Below are 26,918 nucleotides of genomic sequence, written 5' to 3'. Positions count from 1 at the left end.
GCTTTTAAAATTGGAAAGCAAGAAGAGTTTTCAGCTACATAAATTGGTCTACAAAAGGTATTGCTAAAGAACTAAAGTAAGCTGTAAATGTACAGATGCCCTGACCTGTGGAGATACAGTAATTCCACTGACAATAAGAAGCATGAGAATTTTTTTTTTCTTTTCTTACTGCTCAATGTCTTTGATGAAAAAGTACTATCAACCTAGACTACAGAATGTGGCATTAAAGTTTAATTCTCTTCAATCAGGTAGGCAGAGATCAAATTCTGACACTGGCTTTTATTGTGGAAGAGTTAGAACTTTCTGAAAATCTCTTTTAAACCATTGAAGCAAACCAAAAATGTTATGAGAGCCAAAAGAAAACATGTGCAGTTTTTTTTTTTTCCCACATATTCAAATATCTCCACACCTACATAAGGAGAGTATAACCAGAGAGTTTAATCTATTTTTTTCTAGGGGAAATTTTTTTTTTTTTTTTTTTTAAAGTTTAGTCTTGCCCCTTATTTAACTCTTTAGATTCCTGTCCTGTTTTTCCATTAACACAATTGTATAAGTAGGCTGTCCTACAAATTAAAGCATTAACAGCAGAAAAGTAAAATACCATATAATTCCATACACTGACATTAGCTTTATTACTTTTTTAATTAAATAATAAAAAAATCATATTGATAGAAAGCTTTTTGTTTTCAATGTGAATATGACTTATGCAGTGTAGCTAAAATTTGAAAATCTAGCTGCAAGCATGGATTACATTTTTGAAAACAATGAACAAAAGGATCTGAATTTTGAACATTTTTTCTACAATTGCCCACATCAGATTAATCTGCCATAATAGAAACACACATTAAGCACAATAAAGTATTTATCAATGTTCAAAATTAGTATTCCTTTTACCCCCCTCTCATCTGAATGAACTGTCTTTCTAAATAATGAGAAATTTATCTCGTTGTTTCTTTTAACTAATTCTACTACAATTTTTATAACTTTATAGTTCTGAGAAATACATCCTTACTTTCAAAATGGCATTATTTCCAGAAAACATCTGAATGTTTTTAAAAAATCATCATTTTAGGGCCAGTCATAAGTTTAAAAGATTGAAAAACAGCACATGCATATTTGCAGAAGTCAAATGTTATTTTTTTTATATAGGGCAAGCATTAAGCACTAAAAATAATTTAACAAAGATCTACTTTTGAAGAAAAAATAAGTGTTTATATTGTTCTCACCACTGATAACTCAAATACAGACTAAAAACCACACCATTCTAAAAAGAATTGCTAAATTATATACACAGAAAAAAATGTATTTTTATCAATTCATTCAACTAATATACTATACAGATTATAGAGAAATGCAAATCAAAACCACAAGGAGTACCATCTCACACCAGTTAGAATGGCTATCATTAAAAAGTCAGGAAACAACAGGTGCTGGAGAGGATGTGGAGAAATAGGAAAATTTTACACTGTTGGTGGGACTATAAACTAGTTCAACCATTGTGGAAAACAGTGTGGCAATTCCTCAAGGATCTAGAACTAGAAATACCATTTGACCCAGTCATCCCATTACTTGGTATATACCCAAAGGATTATAAATCATGCTGCTATAAAGACACATGAACACGTATGTTTATTGTGGCACTATTTACAATAGCAAAGACTTGGAAGCAACCCAACTGTCCATCAGTGACAGACTGGATTAAGAAAATGTGGCACATATACACTATGGAATACTATGCAGCCATAAAACAGGATGAGTTCGTGTCCTTTGTAGGGACATAGATGTAGCTGCAAACCATCATTCTCAGCAAACTATTGCAAGAACAGAAAACCAAACACTGCATGTTCTCACTCATAGGTGGGAATTGAACAATGAGATCACTTGGACACAGGAAGGGGAACATCACACACTGGGGCCTACTGTGGGGAGGGGGGAGTGGGGAAGGATAGCATTAGGAGATATACCTAATGTAAATGATGAGTTAATGGGTGCAGCACAGCAACATGGCACATGTATACATATGTAACAAACCTGCACGTTGTGCACATGTACCCTAGAACTTGAAGTATAATTAAAAAAAAAAAAAAAAAAAAAAGGTGTGGAATGTTTCACATCCAAAGTTACTTACTTATAATTTAACATGTTTTTGTATCCACTTTTTAAAAGAAGAAAAGGCTGCTGAAATTGTTATATACTCTGGGTTGATGATAACTGATTCTCTAAATTTCTACCTTTGTTGATTAATTGAACATTTTACAGATATTTAGCCATTATGTGTTTTTCCAATTCTTTTAAATGTATTTTATTAAAATTCTTTTATTTAAAATGAAAAGGCTAACAGGTGTGTCAGAATTATATCAAAGAGAAAAAGAGTACAAAGAAGAGAGAAAATCATATGATATTTTTATTCTAATTATTTCATAATCACCTATGCCATAGATTGGCAAGCCAGGCTTCATGAGGAGAAAGAAGGAAGTGGAAAGGATAGAAAGAAATGTACCATACCTGTCTCAACTAGTTGCTGAGGAGAGATTCTCCAAACAAGTTTATCTTTGCCAATTTATCTTTGCCTGCCTCATGAAGTTCCCTGCCACATTCTGATTAACACGGGATTAACATTCTGATTTCACACTACTAATTTATCTAAAGTGTTGGTGCAAAATTAGTGTAGACCATGCTATTTAATAAATGAGACTAATTTGTTATGAGAGTTATAATAAATGTCTTTTTTGTTTTATTTATTTATTTATTATTTATTTATTATTATTTTTTGAGACAGAGTTTTGCTATGTCGCTCAGGCTGGAGTGCAGCGGTGGGATCTCGGCTCACTGCAAGCTCCGCCTCCTGGGTTCATGCTATTCTCCTGCCTCGGCCTCCTGAGTAGCTGGGACTACAGGCGCCCGCCACCATGCCAGGCTAATTTTTTTTTTTTAAATTTTTAGTAGAGATGGAGTTTCACCGTGTTAGCCAGGATGGTCTCGAACTCCTGACCTCGTGATCTGCCTGCCTCAGCCTCTCAAAGTGCTAGGATTACAGGAGTGAGCCACCGCGTCCGGCCGAGTTATAATAAATTTCTAAGTTTCCTAAACAGTAACTAAACAAGATTTTTGAATGTGTAATTCTTTCTGTTCCAGTACCCTTGCTCTTTCCTGGTAACCTTCTCTTATCAAATGAAGCAGACCTACAAATACTGTAAATGGCTGCCACCAAAACAAAAAACAAAATAAACTTAATTTTACATTACCCTAATTCATAAAATTCTTTTAAATTGATACCTCTTCATTCATATTTCATCTTTTCACACGACTAATTTATCTAAAGTGTTAGTGCAAAATTAAAATATGCAGGTAAGTTATTTTTAGCATCATCCCTTCTCTGTTTATTCTCTATTAATAACTATCTAAAGATGAAAGTTACCAGTGAGTTCCCTGGTTAAAATCAGTTATTTGCAAATTTGATTTATGTAAAGAGATTTTATGTATCATCTATCTATGTGTCTAATCATCTGTCTATCATTTATCATCTATTTATCTCTTAATAAACATCTGCTGAGACTAGATTGATTTGCCACAATTATTTGGCTAAACTGATGGTAGTCGCAAGCCCTCTGGAGTGGCTGCTGTGAAGACACCAGCTGCTGTGGTGGAGTGGGCAGCTCCAGGCGCTGGCACAAATGCCGGCTCCATGCAAGGCTACAGCTGGACTAGATGTACTGCATGTAGCTCCCACTTCAGGCACCTACATCTGGACGAGGGGAATGCAGTGGTTCCCAAAAGCTTGGAGATGTCATGTGGTCCTCAGAAGCTTGGAGACGAGCTTCATTGAGCAGTAGAACAGCACTTAGGAGACCCGAAGTGGGTAGTTCCTTTCTTCAGGAGACCCAGAACGGGTAGCTACTTTCCAGCTCTCTGCAGAGAGGAAATCTCGAGTGGGTAGCTCCTTTTCATAGGCAGGTTGTCCCTACAAGTCAAGGAGACTCAAATTGGGTAGCTCCTTTCCCCAGCTGGTCGTCCAGATGTCTCTCTGAGTCTGGCTGAGTAGGGGCACTGAAGGTGTGTGGCGGGGGTGGTTTATAGGCTTCAGAAGGGAGGAAGTGTGTGCTGATTGGCCGTGGTTGCGTCTGGAAAAAGCACCATGAGTTCTAAATCCCGCAGTAGACTCCACCCAGAACTGACAGTCTGGCTCCATGCTTCAGGGCTTCCCTGGCTTGAAGGTGGGGCATCAATGGGGACCCACCCCTTTCTGCCCAGGAACCTGTCTGCCTTCTGCCACCATCAATCATGTTGTCCAAGGCACTCAGGCTGTTCTTATGGAGGGGCATCTGTGGGTCCACAGGGAGCCACCCTCAGCATCCCCTTGGCCTCCCTCTTGTGCTTGTCAGCACCCAAAGTCTGGAGGGGGCCAAGGTGGCAGAGGGCTGGCATGTCAGCATAACCCCAAGCATGGGCACACCTGGCTGGTCCTGACAGCACCTAGGCTTGGCCTGAGTCTTGCTCCAAAATTGGAGCAGGTGCCAGGATTGAGGAGAGTCCATGCAGCAAGAGCAGGTACTTCCAACACTGTGGGGCCATGGGGTGGGTTTCCCAGGGCCCCCAGAGCACAGGGATGACTGGGTTCACAGCCATGGCTGGGTGGCTGCAGCTGCACCCGGGAGGGCGGGACTCTCACCCAACGAACTTGGAAGGGGGCGTGGTTCCTGCCTGCTCTGTGGAGGGTAACCCTGGCTGTGCCTCACCTACTGCAGCTAGTGTCTTTGCAGTGGCTGGTCCAGATGGGCCACACCTATAATTAAAATTATCTGGATGGTATGTAATTTATTACAGTAAACTTGTTATTGATTAAAGGCATCACATTTTGCATTGAGACAGCCATTTGATATTTATCAGTTAAAATAATTTGAACTCTTTCTCTAGAAAATCCAGTATACTTGGTATAAGTTGTTTAGTATTATTAAAGATTAACTTTGATAGGAATTAGTAAAGTGGTATAGCAATTAATAGTAAAGATAGTAGAACTGGACATCAATATTTACTTATTTTCACACTCTAGTAAATTAAAAGAAGTGTGACATATAACAATTCACTTTTATTCTTACCAACATTTAAATGGTGAAACATTTTTTAATATTTCTCTATCTTGCCGCAGAAAACCACCAAACTCATTAACTGTCTGGTAATTATGCCAAATAAGCTATCATAAAACCATAATTATTAATGTCACAACTCTCTTTAATATGGTTAAATTGTTTACTTTTTTTCCTTCATTTTTCCTTTTGATTTCAAGAAATACAGAATTGTAATCAGTCATGTCTGATCCTATGGATCATAAATGCTCCTCTTTGGCTCTTGGACTCTGATGGTATAGAAAAGCAACCTATGTTTGATAAAGGTGTTTTAAACAATAGAAAATTATTTCTACTTCATCAAAGGAGAGGAATTTGAATATATCTGTGTATTTGTTTGTGAAACAATCACAAATATATTTTAATATTCAAAACAATTCACATATTTATGATTGGAGACTAAAACTAATTTGTAATTTTGAATGGACATAATCATCCTATTAAAATATATCACATACATATTTTCTTCTGCTAAAATCTATTTATAAGAACTTCTGAAGGAAATACAGGTACAGCTATGATTTCTCAATTTTCAAATTCCAGCTGCAATGATTTTTTTGTACATAGTAGTTTTCCAAGAAATATTTGCTGAATTAAGTTATAAAATAATTAGATTAACCATGAAATTAACTTTTTAAATTTTTAATCTTATTTTGAAATCAATTAGTTGCCTAAAAAAATACAGCAGTTGCCAATTTTCAGTGTAATTTTATGTGGAAATCAAATACTCTTTAATGTAAATTCACTTGGTGAATTAAATGAGTAGTCTCATTTTATTTTCTACTTATGGTAATAAAGTGACCTTAATTGTATCCCCAAATGGAATAAACAGATATATGTTTAAAATTGAACTTGATGCTGTTGAGCAAACACTGTTTGTGTTTTATACAATAAAATCTATTATATTGAATGCACAGGCTTTTTCTGTTACTCGTTTAAATTTCTGATTGAACATGTGATCACTAACTGTGGTTTACCATCACAGTTAGTATAATTGACATGGATTTTATCTAGAAAATAATCTAGATTTACCTTTCACGAGTAATAATTTCATCATAAATTATTGCCAGGTATTTTGAAAGGCAAACTATAATAAATTCTCACTACTCAAAATATATTTTTATTTATTTATCTAAGGAATGACTAAGAAAAGTAGAAATCATAACAGGACTAAACAGGAAAGGTGTATAAGGTATTATATTCAAAATCAGTTCCAAAAGTTATATAAAAGCTGGAAATATGCAAATTTTAATGCAATTCTAATTTATTATTTTATAATAATATTTATTTAGTAAAAATATATTTTAGATTGATTCAATTTATTTATAATATTTGAAAAATCTGTTAAGTATTGCAAAAATTCTGATTTGGAGAACTAAAGTACAAAAATACATAATTTAAAAAATCCTAAGGAAATTTGAAATTCTAGTAATTTTATTTAAAACATGAACAAAGAAAAACACTCAGTAAGTAATTATAAGGGTTATGATAGTTTAGGAGGTCATCAGAAAAAGATTTCATTATTATGAAATGAAATTATAAAAAAAAACCTTACATGTGAATATAGGAAAAGGCCTACTAATTTGATAGATAAAATTTTAAAATTACAACATAATTACTAATAAGAATACTTTATATTAAAAAATTAAAATAGGTTGATGTTTTAAATTTGAATCTCTCCATGTTGTGAAGTAATAATTTAGTCATAAATTTAGAGTATTACATGTTCCATCTTTTATTTTTGGAAACATAATCTCTATTTAATAAAATGTCACTTAAACTATGGCTGTTAAAATACCAACATCTTTTTCCAAGTTGTAAAACTAATTAACTTCAAGCTAAGTTGATTAATGAGAGTTGAAAATGGATTAGTGTACAATCAATATCCCTACCCTGTAACCATGATAAGTTACCTAAATTCTCTTAGCCTTTATTTTGGAGTTTCTTATCTAAGCATATAAGAAAATGGCATCTGTCCTTCCTCAATATGATACCAGTATGTATTACTTCTCTCAAATAGTTTATTTAACAATATCATAGGATATTGTGGTCCCTAAGAATATATAATTAAAAATAATTCACTTTTACTGATTTTCCTGCCATCTTTTTAAAAAGAAACTTGAAACTGTGAGGAATCAAACATTAAAGCTTACTAATCTTTTAACATATAATTACTGTGAATTAATTGTGCTCATTTCAAGGTAGAAAGAGTAATAAAGCTTAAGTAAATAATGACAAGAACATGAAACACTTCAAAAATATGGAGATAATGACCAAGGAGAATCAAATCTGGGAAAAAAATATATAAGATTAAAGGGAAATTTGGAGCTGGACATTGGGAAAGTTGTGGGGATGGATGAGGACTCTGTAAGGCAAAGGCAGAGAGCACTATGGAAACAAAAAATGCCTGGAATGGGGTTTAACATATTAAAAACAAACCAACTATCTTTGTGTCTCAGTGCTTTGTTTTATAAATTATTTCCTAAATTCTGTGTAATCTACAGATTGAAAAAAGTTATATATAATGTTTTTGCTTATTTCTGTAGTCCTCTGCTGTGTGAGTCTAATTTGAATTTTAGTGTAATTTCAACATAGTTTTTATAGTTTAATAAAACTTACATGCATTAAAATGCTATTAAAGTGTTACACATGGTTAATAATACTTATGGATTTCTGAAAGCAGCCATTATTACACTGAACAAAGTCATTAATGTCTTTAAACTTTGCACCAGGAAATAAAATACAATGTAGGTATTTAACTGCAAGGAGAATAGTCATGATATCTGACTATAAATATTTCTTCTCTTTTTACTATATTTTTTTCTCTTGCATTTCATATTTCAAATAAAATATACTATAATAAAAATAAATGAGCAATGCATTGAATTCTGGTATTGACTTTCCCACTGATTCTGACTTCAGTTTTGATGATTGACAGAGTACAAACCTCTTTAGGCCTTTGCCTTGTCACCTATGTAATAACTAGGACACTAAAGGTAATCTCTATAATCTCCCTCGGCCCTAAAACTCAATTGAGTTTACAATTAGAAATGAAATCATCAGGTATTATATTTTCTGTACAAAAATGTTTTCAATTATTTTAAATTACATATAGTTTGAGAATGGCAAAGACTTTGAAAATCTTATCTATTATTTGTCATGTAACTTTTCTCTACTTCAGATGTGCATATTATTAGATTGGCATTTCTTCATTAAGTAATATAAAGTCAGTCACTTAAATGTTTGGATTGTCTAAAACATACATTACTAAAAATAAGTGTAGGTGTTTAAAATATCCATTCACTTCTCTATAAATCACCTGAAGTATAGTTATAGAATGATATGTTACTGTACATCTAACATCTAAGTAACTGTTTATCTAAAAGAAATACTAGCTTATTTTGCTTGAAACAGTTAGCTTTTATTTTATTTCAGTATGCAAAGCAATACTGCCTATGTATTTGTCCACAGTGATAAGGAGACTAACTATATGTCAGTGGTTCATTCATTTTACTATCTAGAGTTACTTTCCAAACAGTCAGGCTTAAGTCCTTCCTTCCCTTCCTCCCTCCCTCCCTTCTTCCCTCCTTTTTTTACTTCCTTCCTCCCTCCCTCCTTTCTTTACTACTTTCCTTCCTCATTCCTTCCTTCCTCCCTTCCCTTCTCTTCTTCCCTTCCTTTCTTTCCTCCCCTTCTTCGCTTCCCTTCTTCCCTTCCCTTCTCTTCCCTTCCCTTCCTGTTTAAAGAATCTACCTATGATCATTATATAGCACACTAAGGATTTACAGTATGAAACATACTTTGGAAGAATTATATTTTCAACTAGCACACTGAAGCAATGGGACACTGACGTAGACAATGTCATAAGGTAGCAACATCAGAGTGTATCACATTAAATTAGCATTTTATGGTAACAATTCAATTAGGCTTATAGCTTTCATTGAACTTTAAAACATATTTATAGTTACATAACAACAATAAATATAATGGGGTTATAGCTAGCTTTATATTTGTATATATCAAATACATAATTTAACTGAGACATGAGGTATATTTTGCTTTGAAAGGACTCCAGATATAAATCAACTTATAAATGCACAAATCTGTTGTATAGAAAATAAATTCCTAACAGGTTCAGTGGCTCTAAATGTGCCTGAGAATATTAGACAAGACCATTGAACTCAAAGTGTAAAAAATTATATCTAATCTGGGTTTCTTGATTTTTTTTTCTTTCTTCATCAAAATAAAACTCTTCTGTATGTATATCTGTGCAAACTACCATAACAAATGTATCCTTGCCAAAAAACAAAAAATCTACCTATCTTTCAAAATTTAGTTACTGTATCAGGCAGTTTTTTTTTTTTTTTTTTTTTTTTTTAATGAATACTAGCTATCTTAGTTATGTACCATTGTCTTAGTTCTAAAATAATTTAAAATAATAAAATGTATTCATGAGAGAAATCAGCAATGAACAAAGTGTAAATCTGATACACCTCTGACCTGGAGAGGTCCAATACTCAAAATTTAATAGTAGAGGAAGATTATTAGACTCATATTTGTGCAGTAATTTGATCCTTAGACCCTGGCAACCACAACACATATAGTAAATATAGGCTTTCATGGGTGTTCCTGTGTATTATTAATGCTTGCCTCTGCTGAGACATTTAATGGTTCAGCCTTATCATTTAAAATAGTCTAGGAGACACAGAAATAATTCAATAAATAAGAATCTGGCAAATAGAGTTAGGATATGAAAGTGGTCTTCTGATATATCTGCGTAACGACCATGAAGATCAATACAGCAGGGATACAAAATGGTAGAAACTGACACTCTGAGTCAACTTAATTCTGTAACAATAAAAAGATGAGTTCAGCTATATGAACTTTGAAAAAAAATCAAACTCTTGGAATAAACTACTTTGTAAACAGAAGATAATAATATGGCTTTTTAAGTGGGTTTACATTTACAATGAATGAAAATAATGAAAAACTAAGGCGCATTAAAAAATAAAAGAGACTAAAATAAGAAAATTTCAGAAAAACTGGATACAAGTTTGAGAAGTAAATAAAAATGTGAGAAGGAACAAAAATATCAAGACTGAAAAAAGTGAAATACACGAAGGACAGAGTTTTAAGTTGTGTTATTCACAATAGCGAGGATATAGAATCAATCTAGGTGCCCACCAAGAGCAGATTGAAAAAAGAAAATGTGATACATATACACCATAGAGTACTATGCAGCCACAAAACATAGTGAAATTATGCCCTTTGCAGAAACATGAGTGGAGCTGGAAGCCATGATCCTAAATGACCTAACACAAGAACAGAAAACCAAACACCATACATTCTCTATGTAAGTGGGAGCTAAACATTGAATACACATGATCATAAAGATGGGAACAACAGACAATGGGGATCACTAAATGCAGAAGGGAGAAAAGGGGACATAGGCTTACGGCCTAGGTGATGGGATTTTTGGGATCCCAAGTCTCAGCATCAAGTAATTTACCCCTGTAACATACCTGTATATGTGTTCTTTCGTCTATAATAAAAGTTGAAAATTTTAAAAAAGGAAATAAAAAAATTTCATCAAATAAACTTTTGTAATGTGTGATATACAATATGTAAGCAATATTGCCACCCAAAGTAGAATGCAGAATGAGTGAATCAGTATCAATCTGCATAAGACAAATAGAATAATGATTTAAAAAAATTCTCCCAACTTGAAAAAATAAATAAGAGAAACATATGACACCACATATTTTGAATAAATACTTAAAACTCCAGAAATAAATAAAGAAGGGAATTAAATTATAAGTTCTCTATATGTCAGTCATTGGAATAAATATTTTCTATGTGGTTTTTAATTAAATAAAAGTCATGTTAACTTTTGTGAAAGAAGTGAATCAACTGAATTTATAACATACAGCATTCAGGAAAATAGACCATTCCTTGGTTTCATTTTTGCAATGATGGAGATGAAAGCAAACTGATAGCATTTACTGTATCATTTTCAGTCAAAGATAAGATCTAAGAAATTTACATTTCACCAAGTTAAAATTAATATGTGAATCTTACAACACGGCAAAATATTTTAAGTTAGGAATTAAACAAATTACTGGCAATTTAAAAGGGTAGTGCAGTCTTTATCTTTTTTGTTTGTTTAATGTCATTCAGTGTTAAACTTCAATTGGAAAAAAAATTCTAAAATAATTATAAGAATAAGACTATGGAATATTCTGCAGGTCATTAAAGGCTGAAATATTTTAATAAAATAGTTTTCCTCACAAGTAAGACCTCAGGATAAATACCCTTAAGGTGCAAAGTTATAAAGTTGAGTAATTTTCCCAATTAAAGTCAACAAAACTTAGCAAACTCATCAACAAACCAGCAACAAGAATGAAGACATTAACTTTTACTATGATTGGCATAAACACTGAAGCAAAAATAGTATAAAGATAATAACAACAAAATATTTTACCAGGTTTTTAACAATGACATGATTCATTTTAATTAAATTTAGAGAACACAAAATAGGACTCAGAACAAGTTTAGTTTCCTTTTCTAAATATCAAATAATAATTTTATTATGATTTTACATAAACATATTATAGATTCACCCTTAACCCATGAACAAATCTGATAATTTAACTTGAAAAGCACTACCTCCTAGAATATGAGTTTTCTTTGGTAAGTAAACTATCTAAGGACTGTGTTGACTTAGCACCAATTATAGCATGAAGTCCCAATAGAAACTGCACCTCCCAAGGCATTACCATTGACAGATCTTCAGGGGATTTTAAACACATTATATCAGCAATGATAATTTTGGAAACAGATGATTCATATTTAAATACAATTTGAATAACTTTATAGCAGTAATGAATGCCCATGCTTGTCCCTGGGAAATATGCCAAGAAAAGAAGCAGGCATCTTCAATCTGAATTCCACTGGCTTCATGCTGTAAAAATGAACCTAGCTAGCCCATAAATAACTTTTCCCTAAAAGGAATATTTATAAAGGAGCTTGCTATGGTTTAGATGTCCACACCAAAACTCATGTTGGAACCTTAATTCCTAGTGCAGCAATGTTGGGAGGTGGTGCCTTACACAGTGAGCAGATCTTTAAAATAGATTAAAGTCTTTCTCATGAGACTAGATTCATTCTCTCAAGAAGGGATTCGTTCTGGTTAGAGTGGGTATCAGAAAGCAAGGATGCCTCTCCTGTTTTGTCCTTTTTTCATTCCAGCTTCCACATTCACATCTCTGCCATCCTATGGTGCAGCATGAAACCCTCACCAGAAGCCAAACAGATGCCTATGCCATGCTCTTGGGCTTTTCAGTCACTTGAAGCATAAGCCAAATAAACCTCTTTTCTAGTCTCTGTTATTCTGTCATAGCAACACTAAATGGACTAAGAGCTCTTACAGTGCTTGATTTAACAAATACTAACAGATCGTAAAAATATACATTGTAGGTTTATGTTTACTTATTTTGATAATCAATTTTTTTATTGAACAAAATGTATTTCCATGAATTGAATTCTGATTTTTAACACTGTATCCATCAGAAATACATGTTCAATTTATGAGTAATGATTTAGTCCAGGCAATTATTAGGTTATAACCCTGATAATCCTTGCAGTGGTCATTTTAATAATTTTGTTTTATATAATTTCCATTTGTATAAAAATCATGTGTACTATATTATATCAAACTACAAAAGTACAATAAATAGAAAGCATGTTCAAAACACAAGATACAAGAAAGAAGGATTTAAAATACACACACAGGTACACACACATGTCTGGCGCATGTGTATAGCAAACAAAAATGGCATGCTAGGCAATGTGTAATAACTAATATCTATGTCATAATAATAAATAAACATGGTTTGCCTATGCTAAATGTAAGTTAATATTCTTGAACTTATATGAAATTAGCATCTATGTGTGTCTTACTAGAGATATACACCAAATAAAATGATCCAGTAGATATCAAAATATAAAAATAGGCAAAACACTCCCTAGATATTGAACATAGAAAATAGGGAAGTGACAGTACTGTATAGAAGACAGAATATATTAGTGTCTTAAAAAGAAATAATAAAATATAGAAATGATAAGTATACTTTACTAGTAAATAACTATATATCAAGATATACATGGCAAACCTGTCAGTAATTTAAAATATATGACAGAAATACAGTTCAAAAATTTTAACTTAACATCATCCTGGCACAAATGAGACTGAAAGGAGGTAAAGTGTGTGTGTATATTTTTTAATACCTGGGTTCAGTTATTATTTTACAAGTTGAACAGATAGTGACTAAATTCTCAAATGAGCAATCAATTGGATATATTATATAATCAGAAATAACAAAGGAAAAAAATTCATCTCCTAAAAAATTAAAAACTATACCTTTAAAAAGTGGTTTAAAAATATAGTGATAGAATAATTTGCTTTTATAACTCAAATAAAATTTTTATAACTTATTAAGATCTCAAGAGATAGGCATAGTAGTAACAGAAATGAATCTCTGGCTAGGAATTATGCTATAAATGTGAAATATTAACAAATCATTCATTTGGTATAAAATATTCGAGAACAAGAATAAAAACCCACGTTGAGAAAGGAGAAGAGATAAAAACAATTATAAAATGAGGGATGATTTAACTGGGAAAGCAAAACATGGGCATGATATGAATGTACAATATTTGGAAAATATAAGCAATGCCATTTTGTAAATTATTTTATAAGTTGTGCATATATATATATATATATGAGATAAAATCTTACTTGAAAACTTAGTATTTACATTGCAGAGTGCATTACTAGTGGGATGTTTATAAGCTCTCCTAATATATATTTACTTACTTGTGGGTAAATAAATACTGACCTGCAGTCAAAAGTGTGTATTTACATTGCAGAGTGCATTACTAGTGGGATGTTTATAAGCTCTCCTAATATATATTTACTTACTTGTGGGTAAATAAATACTGACCTGCAGTCAAAAGTGTGTCCAGGGCCATCAACACAAATCCCTCCATTAAGACAGATGACTGAATTAAGTTCAGGCTCAGCACAATTATCAATGCTTTTTTCACAGTATGCCCCAGTGTATCCACGTGGGCAAATACAAGTAAATCCATGTGCTGACTTCTGACAGAAGCCTTCATTCATACAAGGCATGGTTGTGCAGTCCTAGGTTAAGAAATAGAGAATCAAATTTGATTATTAGTATAAGGCTGACCATTTTAATAAAATTATATTTTTATTTAAACATAATCTAAAAAACTGATGTGCAAGTTTGTTTGACATTTCCTTCCTCTGTTAATTGAAATATATGTTTATAATAGTGTTTTTTTTTTTTTTACTTTTATTACCAGAAAGACTCTGTCAAATATTCTATTGCTGATTTACCAAGAAAAAAATCATTATTAATCTTTATAAAAACATGTACCATGTCAGAGAACTGTCCCTGCCCCCAATAATGGTGCTAAAGCAAATTTCCTCTGCAGATAATAACAGAATTCACTAGCCCTTAGTGTCTATCATACCTCCGAGTTTTCCCCAAACAGCCCCAGTTCAACTCTGCTCTCCTAGGGTAATGATTAATAGTATTTCCATGAAATTTCAAAGGATTTCTGGGCTTGAACACATACTTAGAACAAACACTTCACAATGCATTTATGTCCATGTAAAATACCTAACTCTCCTGTAATAGCTGAAGTTTGAATCCAGTCATAATCTTTTAATTACCTACTTTTTCCCATGCATTTGTCCAAATGTATGCCCAGCATTACTGACACCTATAGCTGCAGAAGTGCAAATGTCTTGTAGAGTTAGAAGACTCTGGATAATACCTATTACTTTTTATGCTTAAAAATATTTTAGAATTTCTCATAGTTTTACTTACTTATTCAACAAATGGTATTTTATTTATTGTAACTACATTGATGTGCAAAATGGCGATAATATCACCCACCTCATATGGGGTGCTATGAGACTGAAATAAAATAATGGCACTGTGTCTTAAACATCATATGTGATCAGTAAATATTATCTTTCTTTCTTCTCCACTCTGAAGGCCAAAGCCTCAGTCAGCCTCTATTTCAATCTTTTGGCACTTAATTTGAACAAGAAATATGTTTCTCTGTATATTTAGCTTCTACCATATCATGCTATATGCTTTTAAGTTTACAGTTTAGGGTGTGTGTGTATACACACACACACACACACTTACAATGTAGAAAACACATGTCATAGTACCACAAACATGGTATGCCATTATTTTTCATAATGTAAACTGAAAAGATTTGCACCCATAATTCTGAGAAATAATTTATGGAAAGTTATGACATCATTAGTAAAACTGATTATTTTCAATGAGTTATCTAAAGATATCTTAATGAACCTAAACTAACTTGAATCATTTTGCACTCTAGGTCTTGAGTTCTTACATTCTCAAGGATAATTGCATATGCAAACATAAGATACTCCCTCAGCATTTTACCTTGAAAAGTGATAATTTTCTAGAATTATTATTCATTAATTGACACCTATGCTTACAAATATTTAGTGACTTTTAAAAAGTGTTAACAACAGAAACTCATACTGACAAGACTATTATGGAAGCCATTGCATTAATATCATTTATCCACTGGAAAATTACATGATGTTAAAAATAATCCGAGAGATTAATTAGTGTCATCTTCAATTAGAAATGAATTGTGCACCTCAGTATAATATTCCAGTCATGCCTGGAACTTAGATAGTAATCTTGTACACCCCCACCCCCCACAAGTGATAGAACTAAGTATGTTTTTGTAAACAAATGCTATGATATTTGTTCCACTTTTGCTGAAAATGTGAACTTGGTTAAGAAAAATCAAGGGCACATAGTAGACTATCCTGTAGGTATTGCAGTTTGATTTATGGAATAGAAAAGCAGAATTCCACAGGGAGTGTCGTGGAAACATGTTTCTCCCTTAGCTCAATTTCTAGATATGTATGGAATGACTTATTAGAAAACATTACATAAACTAATTGAATTGTATCTACCATGGGAAGACAGGGATAGTTTTTAGACTGCCAAAAGTTCTGTCTCCAGGGTTTCAAGAATCTTTTACTAAATTAATTAGAAAGCTTAATGGGAAATACAAAGGCAATTTCTTTTTAGAAGAAATCAAATTGTCATTTAAAGTTCTTGATCTTTCCTGGTTTAAAAATTTAAAAGGATGCCTTTCCTTTTGTTCATCATCATTTATATTGCTTTGCTATATTCTATTTAATATAATAAAGTGCTTTCCCAAAGAGTTCACTAAAGTAATTTCAGAAAATAAAATATGTAAAAGGTTGAGTATTTAGAGAAAGAGATGGAAGCCGGGAGGAATCCTGCAGACCAGGGCAATCTAGACAACTGAGCTTGACCACAGTGATATATTAATTCAACTTGTACTGAAAATATTATGCCAGGAAATGTACAGGAGCATGAAAGGAATAGGGCAGTGATATATTCATTGTGAAATTCTTAGACAGGGCAATGTACTAACTGGGCTAGTAAATGTGACAGTTATCTCACTGACGCAGATAGTTGTGTTCTTTCTGAGGGATGTGGTTTAGATCTACAGGGTTGTCCTGTGATCTCTGAACTTCCTAGAAAAGGAAGTTACTCAATGTCATCTTTAGCATAACACTTTTCTCATGGCATCACGTTTTATTTTTTAGCATTGGTGTTTTGGGTAGCGGAACACTTTTCTCAATCAAGATCTCGGAGAAAGGGAAACAGATACAGAGAGAACTACTATTTGAAGAGTGGGAACAGAACAAGGTACCTACTAAGTCCCTACCATTCCCTCTGCAAAGTGGGGGTTAACCTTCACAGAATTCCGTGAACTTTGTCCAGTTCTGAATAAAAACTGCTAGTGCAGTTAAGTGTTTTTAAATGTGTATATTCAAAATCTCATTAATTCTGTGGGTTTTTACTTTGCAAGCTGCAGGGTTGGGCAATCCAAAAGACTGAGAACACGTCAATTAGATGTAAGTACGGACTCTGTAGCATTGTGAGTGACATGTGGTTGCTGCTGGTAGTCAAAAAAGGCTGGAAAAGGAAATGCAACTTCTCTTACCCCTACTCGTTTTACTCTTCTGATCCAGGTTTGGGCTCACTTTTGCATGAATATTCATAGGCTTACCCTAACTTAGGGATTCAAGATTTAGGGAGGAGGGCAAATAGTGGAATAGCTAGAGGACAAATACCTAGCGAGCATCGTGGCACTTATTTGAACAAAGGATGCATATACCAAGAAGTAATATTCACATTTTGCCAGAACAAATACATAAGAAAATATTTCCAATAAACACAGAAGTATGGTAGGGCACACACAAACGAATGAGCAAGAGGGGGTCTTAAAATTAGTGCTGATTATTTTCTGCTATGAAACAGCATAGAATGAACTCAAACTTCTGAACCTAAAACACAGAAAGAATTTTAAGAGCAATAAACTCTTAAAATTGTCTTAAATATCCAAAAAAGAGTACTGATTAAATATGGTAGTTCCACACAATAGAATACTAATAAGAAGAAAGTAGAATATATGGTAGGATAGAATATATATATATAATATAATATAACATATATATTATATATATATATTAGAATAATCTGTGGTTGATTAAGTGAAAAAGCAAGGTACTCTGTGTGTGTGTATTGAATGTTCCCATTTTGCAAGATCTTGTTTATTTTAAGGATTTGTTTCTAATTAAAGGACAGTGATATTCTCTAAAATAATTTGTAGGAAAATGCTGACCATTTGTTGAGGGGGATGGACTCAAACTCAAAACTCAAACCCTCTCCTGGAAAGCATTCTGATGGTTCAATCATTTAATTTCAAATAAAAAGAATGAGAAAAACTTGTTAAATAAGTCCATTTTAAACCTGTCAAAAATCACAGAACCTTTAGAGTTTTGTAATAAAGTAAATTTGGATACATGAAAATAATTTTCTGAATGCCAGCATCCACTATGTACTAGTGAAAGAAAAACAAAAAATAGAAAAACATACATGATATACATGGCGGACAAAATGTAAGTTATATTAAATTAAAAGCTCATAAATTACAGTTCACACTCAGAGAAACACAAATACATGCACTCATGTGTGCGTACTCAGTTTTTTACATGCAGGAGACGCATGTGCAGCCTTGTTACACGGGTGTATTGCACTTAGGTAGTGAGCATAGTATACAATAGGTCATTTTTTTGAACCATTCTCCTCTCCTTTCCTCTACTTTCTTCTAGTCCACAGTGTCTATTATTCCCATGTTTATCTCCACAGTTGTTGAATGTTTAGCTCCCACTTATAAGTGAGAACATATGGTATTTTCTTTTTTCTGTTCCTGCATTAATTACTTTAGTTTTATGGCCTCCAGCTGCATCCATGTTGCTGTGAAGGACATGATTATTTTTTATCATTCTGTAGTTTTCCATGGTGTATATGTACCATATTTTCTTTATCCAATCCACTACTGATGGTCACCTATGTTGATTCCATGTCTTTGCTATTTTTATATAGTTCTTTAATTCTTTCCTTTTTATTTAGGGAACTTACATGAGTCCTTACTTTATATTAAGTCTGCTCATAACAATATATTCACTAGGAGTTAAAGCACACATTCTTTTATTTCTCCTTCATCTAAGAAAGTCATGATTTTTTAAATTCTGCAGTTAGTTTTTTTTTTCATTTTAGTTCATAACATATATATTTATAATTTGATATCTTAGAAATAATACTGCTTCCATGTACATACACACGGTGCATGAGGATACATGTCATCCTCCTAAGTCTTATCAAACTTGAAAGAAAAATATCTGCTTTCTATGCTGCCCTTCTCACTTTTCTTTTCTGTTTGTGTGTGCACATCCAGAACTTAAATTACATTTTTTTTTTCACTAGTCGTGGCATATGTTCTCTCCGCAGGCAGGCGTTTGCTTTTCTCCAGCATTAATTACAATGTTTAAAGCTTCCCTCTAATTGTCACTTGGACAAAAAACAAAACAAAGTGCATTAGGTTTCTCTAGAGAAACAGGATGAATAGGATAGATGTATATATGAAAGGGAGTTTATTAAGGAGTACTGACTCACACTATTACAAGGTGAAGTCCCACAATAGGCCATCTGCAAGGTGAGGAGCAAGGAAGCCAGTCCAAGTCCCAAAACCTTAAAAGTAGGGAAGCCGACAGAGCAGCCTTCCATCTGTGGCTGAAGGCCCGAAAGCCCCTGACAAACCATTGGTGGAAGTCCAAGGGTCCAAAAGCTGAAGAACTCGGAGTCAAATGTTTGAGGGCAGGAAGCATCCAGCAAGGGAGAAAAACGGAGGCTGGAATACTCAGCCAGTCTAGTTCTTCCACATTCTTCTGCCTGCTTTATTCTAGCCTAGCTGGCAGTTGGTAAGATTGTGCCCACTCAAATTGAGGATGGGTCTGTCTTTCCCAGTTCACAGACTCAAATATTAATCTCCTTTGGCAACACTCTCACAGACACACTCAGAAATAATACTTTGTATCCTTCTGTCCAATGAAGTTGACACTCAATATTGACCATCATAGCAATTTTGCTTGTATTGTTGCCCATCCAGCCCTAACATAAACTATATTTTTTCCACTCCTAAGGAACTTCACATATAACACCTTGCCCTATATTGACTCAAGTGCACTTTTCAGTTAGTACTGCCTATCTTTCTCCATTTCTCTTGCATCTTTAGCCTTGAAAAACAGTTCATGAATCTCCTTCAGAGTGTGCTATCTAAGCATTGTACTACAGAGAAAGTTAAAATAAATACGTCAGCTAGTAAGTAAGATAGAGAGATACAGCATTAGAGAGAGAGAGTAGATCACTTTCTATGTGGAGCTGGTGAGGTAGGAAGTATATCTAATGATTATTATATCTCAATTTCTTATAGACATTCAATATCTAAGATTCACAGAATGAGCAAAATTACATGTAGAGTACACTTAATGCATTAGTGAAACATGACAAGATTTAAAAAAAATATTAAGCTATAATAATTATTCTAGATGGTACTAGTACAAATGAGATAAAAAGTAAAAAAACAGAATAGTTCAAAAACTAACCTATATATAGAAGTCTACTATATGAAAAGCGAAGCATTCCAAATCAAGAAAGAATTAAGAGATCCTTTGATAAAATTTCTTGGAAAAAATCATTATGCTTAAAAGAAACCATTAAGTTAGATTTCTAGTTTTTATCAATCATAATATATTCACTATGAGTTAAAGCACTAAAAGTATCATGAATTCTATAATTGTAGTTAATGAGAATATAAAAATATATTTAAGATATTACAGTGTGAAGGATTTCTTTGGAGAGTGGCAAAGTCCATTTAGGAAGAAAAAGGTAAAGACAAATATGAAAATCTCACAATTCATACGCTATATAAAGTAAGGATGTCCCGACTTTATAAAAGATTTGTATTTTTTCAGAACTTAGTAGGTTTTATCTATAATTTAAAATAATATATACAAATCAAAAAGTAAAGGGCAAGTAAGCAAAAAGAAAAAGGGCTATAAGTAGGCAAGGCACAAAGAACTACAAATGGCAAATAATAGTATAGAAAGGTGTTCAATCTTGATAGTAACCCAGGAAAATGTAAATTAAAATAATGACAAACTGTATTTTCCTCATGAAGTTAGTCAACACTTTGTAAAAAGTGATTTCATTTAATAGGATATAGGTAAGCCAGTGTGCTCATACTCTCATCAGGTAAACATGGTCTTCAATGTTTATTTGGAATACTTTATAGCTACTGAAAAGAATGAAGCAGGACTCTTTGCATTTTAATGGAATGATTCCTAACATATACTTCTAAGACAAAAATATCACTGAGTATAATGAATTTGCTCTTATGCTAAAATAACAATATTAGGAAAAAATCTAGAAGCACTTAAGTAGAATTTTAACAATTGCTCTCATAATATTGGCTGTATATACCATATGCATACATACATACATATGTCAAAAATGTCTATTTACTGATATTTTAATTCAAAACAAAGAATATGATATTTGTACTATCAAGAAATATGGTGTTAGAGATTACTTCAGGCAATATTTGTGATAATGCAAACAGGATGTATGGTTCATTCATTCTCTACCAGGGAATTGATTTATTACATTTCCTTTTCCACATCAAGAATGGCTTTCACAATCCAGAACAAAATAAACACAATATCAACAGATAATTATGCTTTTTAAAACTGTGCCAGAAAATGTGCTAATTGTTTTACATGCATTATCTCATTTAATTCTTGCAATAACCTGAGGTAGTTACTGTGATTAATTTTATTGAGTAGTCAAAACATAATTTCAAAATAAATGTAATTTGAGAACACACAGTAGGTAAGTAGCAATACAGAGTTTCAATCCTGGTTCTCATTTAACTACTCCATCACCCGTCTCTGAAAGGGCCACTTACTGAATAGCTACTGTGTTTCATGAGCATTCTCACATATGACCCTGTGATGTCAGAACTAGTATAGCTATGCTTTACTGACTAGGGAGACACAAAGAATGTAATAAAATACCCCTGGTTTCACAATGACAAAAGCTTTTAGTTTGTATGCTTCCTCCCTTTACTATGTTATTGTCAATCAAAAATGATTTGGAAGAACTCCCGAGGATTCCAAAAGGCTCACAAGATTCTCATCTACCAAGAACGATCACAATCTTCAGTCAACCAACATTTTTCAACAAATGATGCATCCCATATAAAATACCATATGTCTATCACACCACATGAGACTCCTAAAGATTGAAAGACATATTCTGAGAATAATAAAGGTGTTGCCCACTTCTTGATATATATATATATCCAGTATTTATAGTCTCCTTGTGAGATCTAAATTAATTGAATCCTATGTCATTCCTACATATCCACAGATACCTCTGTCTCCTAAGACCAGAGAGGACGAGGCAGATGGTAAAATTTAAGCCATCTGAGCAACTGTTGATAATGGATACTTCTAGGATTTAGTTTGGTGGGGCAGTCGGCGGGAGGGAGGGGAATTGAGGAATTTTGTAACAACAAAAGACAAAGAAGGAAAAGGTGGAAAAAAAAAAAAAAAAAGCCATGATTTGTAGTTTTGTTTGGAACAGCCAAAGAATTACACAGAGGAAAGATGAGAGAACAGTAAAATCATCAACAACTGTGAAAGAAATGACTTCGAAACCTACATCAAGCAATTTGATTTTTCTTTTAAATTAAAATTTTTTGTCATATAACTTTAATAAAATTATGACTTACATTAATTTTGATCTTACATTGTACTCTAGTCCCATCTGCATCACATGAACATGGATATTCATTAATAAGTTCTGTGCACCTGAAACACAGAATTAGAATTAAATTTTCAAATAAGTAGATGTTAAAGCATAACTTCAAGGGAGTTTCACCATTTAAACTTTTCTTTCCTAGTTCAGGTGAAAAAAGCACTCCCACGAGCAATACAAAGCAGAATTTATTCCTGGGTTTCTTATCCTTGAAGGTGACTGGACTGAAAACATGGATCAATTTTCATTTTTGCCATTTTCCCCATGGCAATGAAAAGAACGAACAGTTTTAAAAGATAAAAAGTATGTCTAGGGCTTATGTGAGAAACTGAAGTTAGCTATGGCCAGGCTGCATTGCAATGAGCTGCCAACCTTCTTTCTCCCTCCCCTGCTTACAAAGTAGGTGGCAGGATTAGAAAAGAAAAGTAACGCAGAAGCAAGCAGCATGGTGCATCTGTGATATATTCTTCTTTGCCACCTGCATCTCCTAGAAATATCTTCACTCTAGATGTGTATTAACCAATATTTTATCCATGATCAGAGGAGTTATTACACAGATTCATAGTCATAAAATACTTTTCATACACATAGGGATGAAAGAACTAGTTTATTTAGGAACATTTTAAATACTAAGTGTATGGCATTCTCTCTCCTTAGAGCAAATAATAGAATGTCTCATCATCTTACCTGCTAGTTCTATTAACATGAGCAGTTACCTTTAAGTATATTAAAGTCTAATTAATCCACATTTATAGAAAATTACTTTATGCTAATGAACAGAAATAAAAGAAGGGCAGAGATAATGTATCAGTACATTGCATTAGCTAAAACTGTCAGCATCTGTCGTATTAAATGTACTTAGCTCTTGTTTTATGAAACAGCATAATTAAAATTATCTTTATCAACTTTCCCTTGACAATAAGCCTTAAATATTGTGAGTTAAATATACTTTCATAAAGCTAATAATAAAAAAAATAAAAATAGCTACCTTCCATGTAGACAAGGATTTGAAAGGCAATCATTTGCATTTGTTTCACAGTGTGTTCCAAAAAACCCACTCTTGCAGTCACAGGTATAATGATTGATACCATCAATACAAACTCCATCATGGAGACAGGGCTCTGATAGGCATTCATCTAGATTTATTTCACAATTGATGCCTATGTGGGAACAGAAAGGCAAAACATGAAACCACTTAAATACAAAACTCAAAAGTTTGTTCATTATGGTAAACATCCCCAAGAAACAAAGACTTCTCGCTATAATGATAACTTGATATTTGGTAGCAAAATAAAGCATTTTCCAAAGTTGAATATATTAGGTCTGTGAACATCCAGATTACTAATTTAATGTGAATGACAAAAACAAAGCACAAGCTTAATATACTGAAGACATTGTTTTTATTGTAATGTTTGTTGAGAATATTAGTGAAGTAATGAATTATATCAAGTTGTCACTGTGAATACTAATTCATAATTTTTTTTTTTTTTGTAATGGTGTTTGAGAGTCAAACATTTATTACCTACAAGAATTAAGAATGAGTTTGAAGTTTTCTAAATTTGGCTTTAGTGAATCCATTAATGGGCTCTCTGAGATTTCTAAATGAAATCTAAGTTTGGCTAAATACTTGGGATTTTCAAAGGCCAAGTAGCGAATATTTTTAAGCACCTACCAGGAACCACCTCTATGCTCAACTAGAGGTACCAAACCAAAAAATAAACTTCCTGTTAACCCAAAAACGTTGTTAGGGAAGCAATAATTTACAGATAGAAAACATCTAGATAATAACATAAGCAGAGCTTAATAGAAAGCAAGATTGTGTTTCGTATGTTTGAAGTATCTGGAAAGAGCACAGAACCATTGTAGAATTGTTAGAATAATTTATTTGCCCATCATATCCATTACTAGCAAGCATCTACTAATAAAAACTAGCATTGATTGAGCACTTAATGGTGTGCCCTGCCCTTAAGGCTTCCTGCACGTTATCTTAGCTAATGCTCATCAAACCAATAAGCAGATCTCATTAACCTTAACTCACTGGTGAGTATTCAGAGTGTAAGTAAAACTTCCAGGCCACACAGGCCATAACAGCAAACAAGAATTTAAATCATGTTTCCTCTGACTTGTGCTTCTGATCATTACTTTAAATTACCTACCCTGCAGCTACTCTGTTAAGTGCATAAGTTGCTATGCTGAGTAATACCGTAGATACCATTTGGAAAACATGGTTCTTGTAGCCAATACATAATACCTAGTTGTAAAAAGAGATAAATAATAAGCTTCTTATGATGAAGAAGACAATGAAAATAGCTGACATGTGGGGCTCTTACTATGTGCCAGGTACACTAATTTCAGAGGTTCATGACACAGTTTTATTTCCCACTCACTCTCCATTATTAGAGTGAGTTACCGATCCTCTTTACATTATCTTCACATTGAGACCAATGTTAATGAATCATACTCTATCTGGGACATTGACATCTGTGTTTAAGAGGAAAAAAGACACTTCTCTTTCATGTTGGGCTTGGTCATATGACATAAAATATAGGTGACTCTTAAGTCTTTCACCTACAAATCAAGTTATACGACTAAGTCCAACAGAAATGGAATGGGAAAGAATGTTTCTCCCCCAGGAAAGGGCAGATATTTGTAACAATAAAATTTAGTACAAGCAAAATCAATCAAGTTTCCCACTTGTAAATGAATTACTTATTGGTACATCATAGGTTTATTGGGATGATAGAATATAGGCATACACCAAAAACAACCTAGCCAAGGTCTGATACATGTTTAACATTTTATTACTTTCAGGTTCTTGATAAAAATATCACAACCACATTATATTTAATTAGTGATTTGGGCAGTTTCAAAGACACCACCATTCCAATTAGGAAGATAAGTGAAAAGTCTCTGTATCACTATGTAGAGTGTTGGCAGAGTCAGTGCTGAAATTTTCAGTTAAGAAAAGATAGATGGTCAATTTATAACAAAAGTGTGGGGGCAGAGACAGAAAGTGTTAAAAGAGTTTGGGACAGGATGCATCCCGCAATGTTGGGAGATGAGGAGATTTGACAAAAGACACTCCATTCTGTTGTTGAAATGTTCTCTCCATAAAAGGCAAACATGTCTCAATTTAGCTAGAGATAGCATCATCAAGATTATATTAGGATCTTTTGTTCCTAATGTTTTATTCATTAATTAAAATTGTGGTTATAATTTGACTTTCTAAGTAGCCTCCAAAGAGGATAAGAATGGAATAACTAGCCAATGTGAACATTTTGGTCTCTATAAACCATTCTCATTTTTAACATTATAGTCCTTTAGATTCATACATATCAAAGTCTCCTTTACCTTTCTAACTTCATCTTATTTTAATCTCACCCTTGACTAGTCTACTTTACTTACATTGATCTCCTTATGTTTTCTCAAAAGTTTTAGGCATGCTGTTCTTATACGACCTTTGTACTTTTATTCCCTTCCCAAGAAATCTCTTCCAAATATTTCACAATCTACATCTTCTTCAGGTTTTTACTCAAATGTCACTATCTCAATGAGGACTATTCAACCACACGATACAAAATTGCATTCTCTTCTTAATCCACAATCGCCATTATCCTGTTTTATGTTTTCCTCCTATAACAAGTAATCTCCTTCTAGCATTCCATAAGATTTATTCATATTATTTTTCATTTTGTCTGTCTTTCTCCATGACAAGCTTAGCTTCATAAAGGCATAGATTTTGTCTGTCTCATTCAAACTGCATACATTCAAATATTTGTTAAAAAATAAATCCTTGTCGTATATGTGTGTATGGGTTTATGTGTGCATGTTTTTGTATTTTGTTTTACAGATTTCTGTTATTTTCTCAGAAATCCCAGCCTCTTCTCAACCATGAACAAAGCAGTTCTTGAGAATCTGGGGAAACTGTTAGTCCTCGCAAAAGCGAGAGTCAGAATCCAATGAGGTGATGGTGATGCCTCTGAGGTGCATAACGAAAAGAGTGTGCAGCCAACGGGAAATATTTAATAGGACCCCTGCTTTTTCCCACCTTCAAACAAAGACATGTTCATGTGTGAAAAAAGACACATAGTTGTGGAGGGTCTTGGACTTTGGTTCACAATGATCTCCCACAAATAATTACCAAACTATCCAAACTCTAAGTTATTCATCTGTGAACTATGAATAAAAATATCTCTACTGTAGCATAGTAGAGAGATGTTCATAATTATGCATATATATATAAAACAATACATATGCTACCTGATTATTATTACAACAAAATTATTTATCTTCATAGGATAACAATGCTTTGACATAGCACATCTAAAAAAATATAGTATTTATTAGACATGATCAAAGCCTTGGCTGAAGTGTCAGTCTCAGTTTTTTGCCTACATTGCTTCATATACCAGGTATTTCTTACTAGTCATTAATTTATCTAATGCAT

General features: G+C 33.1%; 1 protein-coding gene across 1 annotated transcript in view; it reads right to left on the bottom strand.

Annotated features, from left to right (window-relative positions):
* EYS (eyes shut homolog) overlaps nucleotides 1-26,918 on the bottom strand; it is a 1,801,461-nt gene that overhangs the window by 1,100,081 nt on the left and 674,462 nt on the right. The window contains exons 15-17 of the mRNA XM_026455461.1: nucleotides 23,460-23,631; nucleotides 22,446-22,524; nucleotides 14,126-14,325 (exon numbers count right to left, since the gene is read on the bottom strand). Of these exons, the coding sequence (XP_026311246.1) occupies nucleotides 14,126-14,325; nucleotides 22,446-22,524; nucleotides 23,460-23,631 (451 nt within the window). The remainder of the gene's footprint in view (nucleotides 1-14,125; nucleotides 14,326-22,445; nucleotides 22,525-23,459; nucleotides 23,632-26,918) is intronic.

This window comes from Piliocolobus tephrosceles, chromosome 5, assembly GCF_002776525.5.
Source record: "Piliocolobus tephrosceles isolate RC106 chromosome 5, ASM277652v3, whole genome shotgun sequence".
In the NCBI taxonomy this organism is placed as follows: domain Eukaryota; kingdom Metazoa; phylum Chordata; class Mammalia; order Primates; family Cercopithecidae; genus Piliocolobus; species Piliocolobus tephrosceles.
This window is presented reverse-complemented; position numbering and strand designations above follow the sequence as displayed.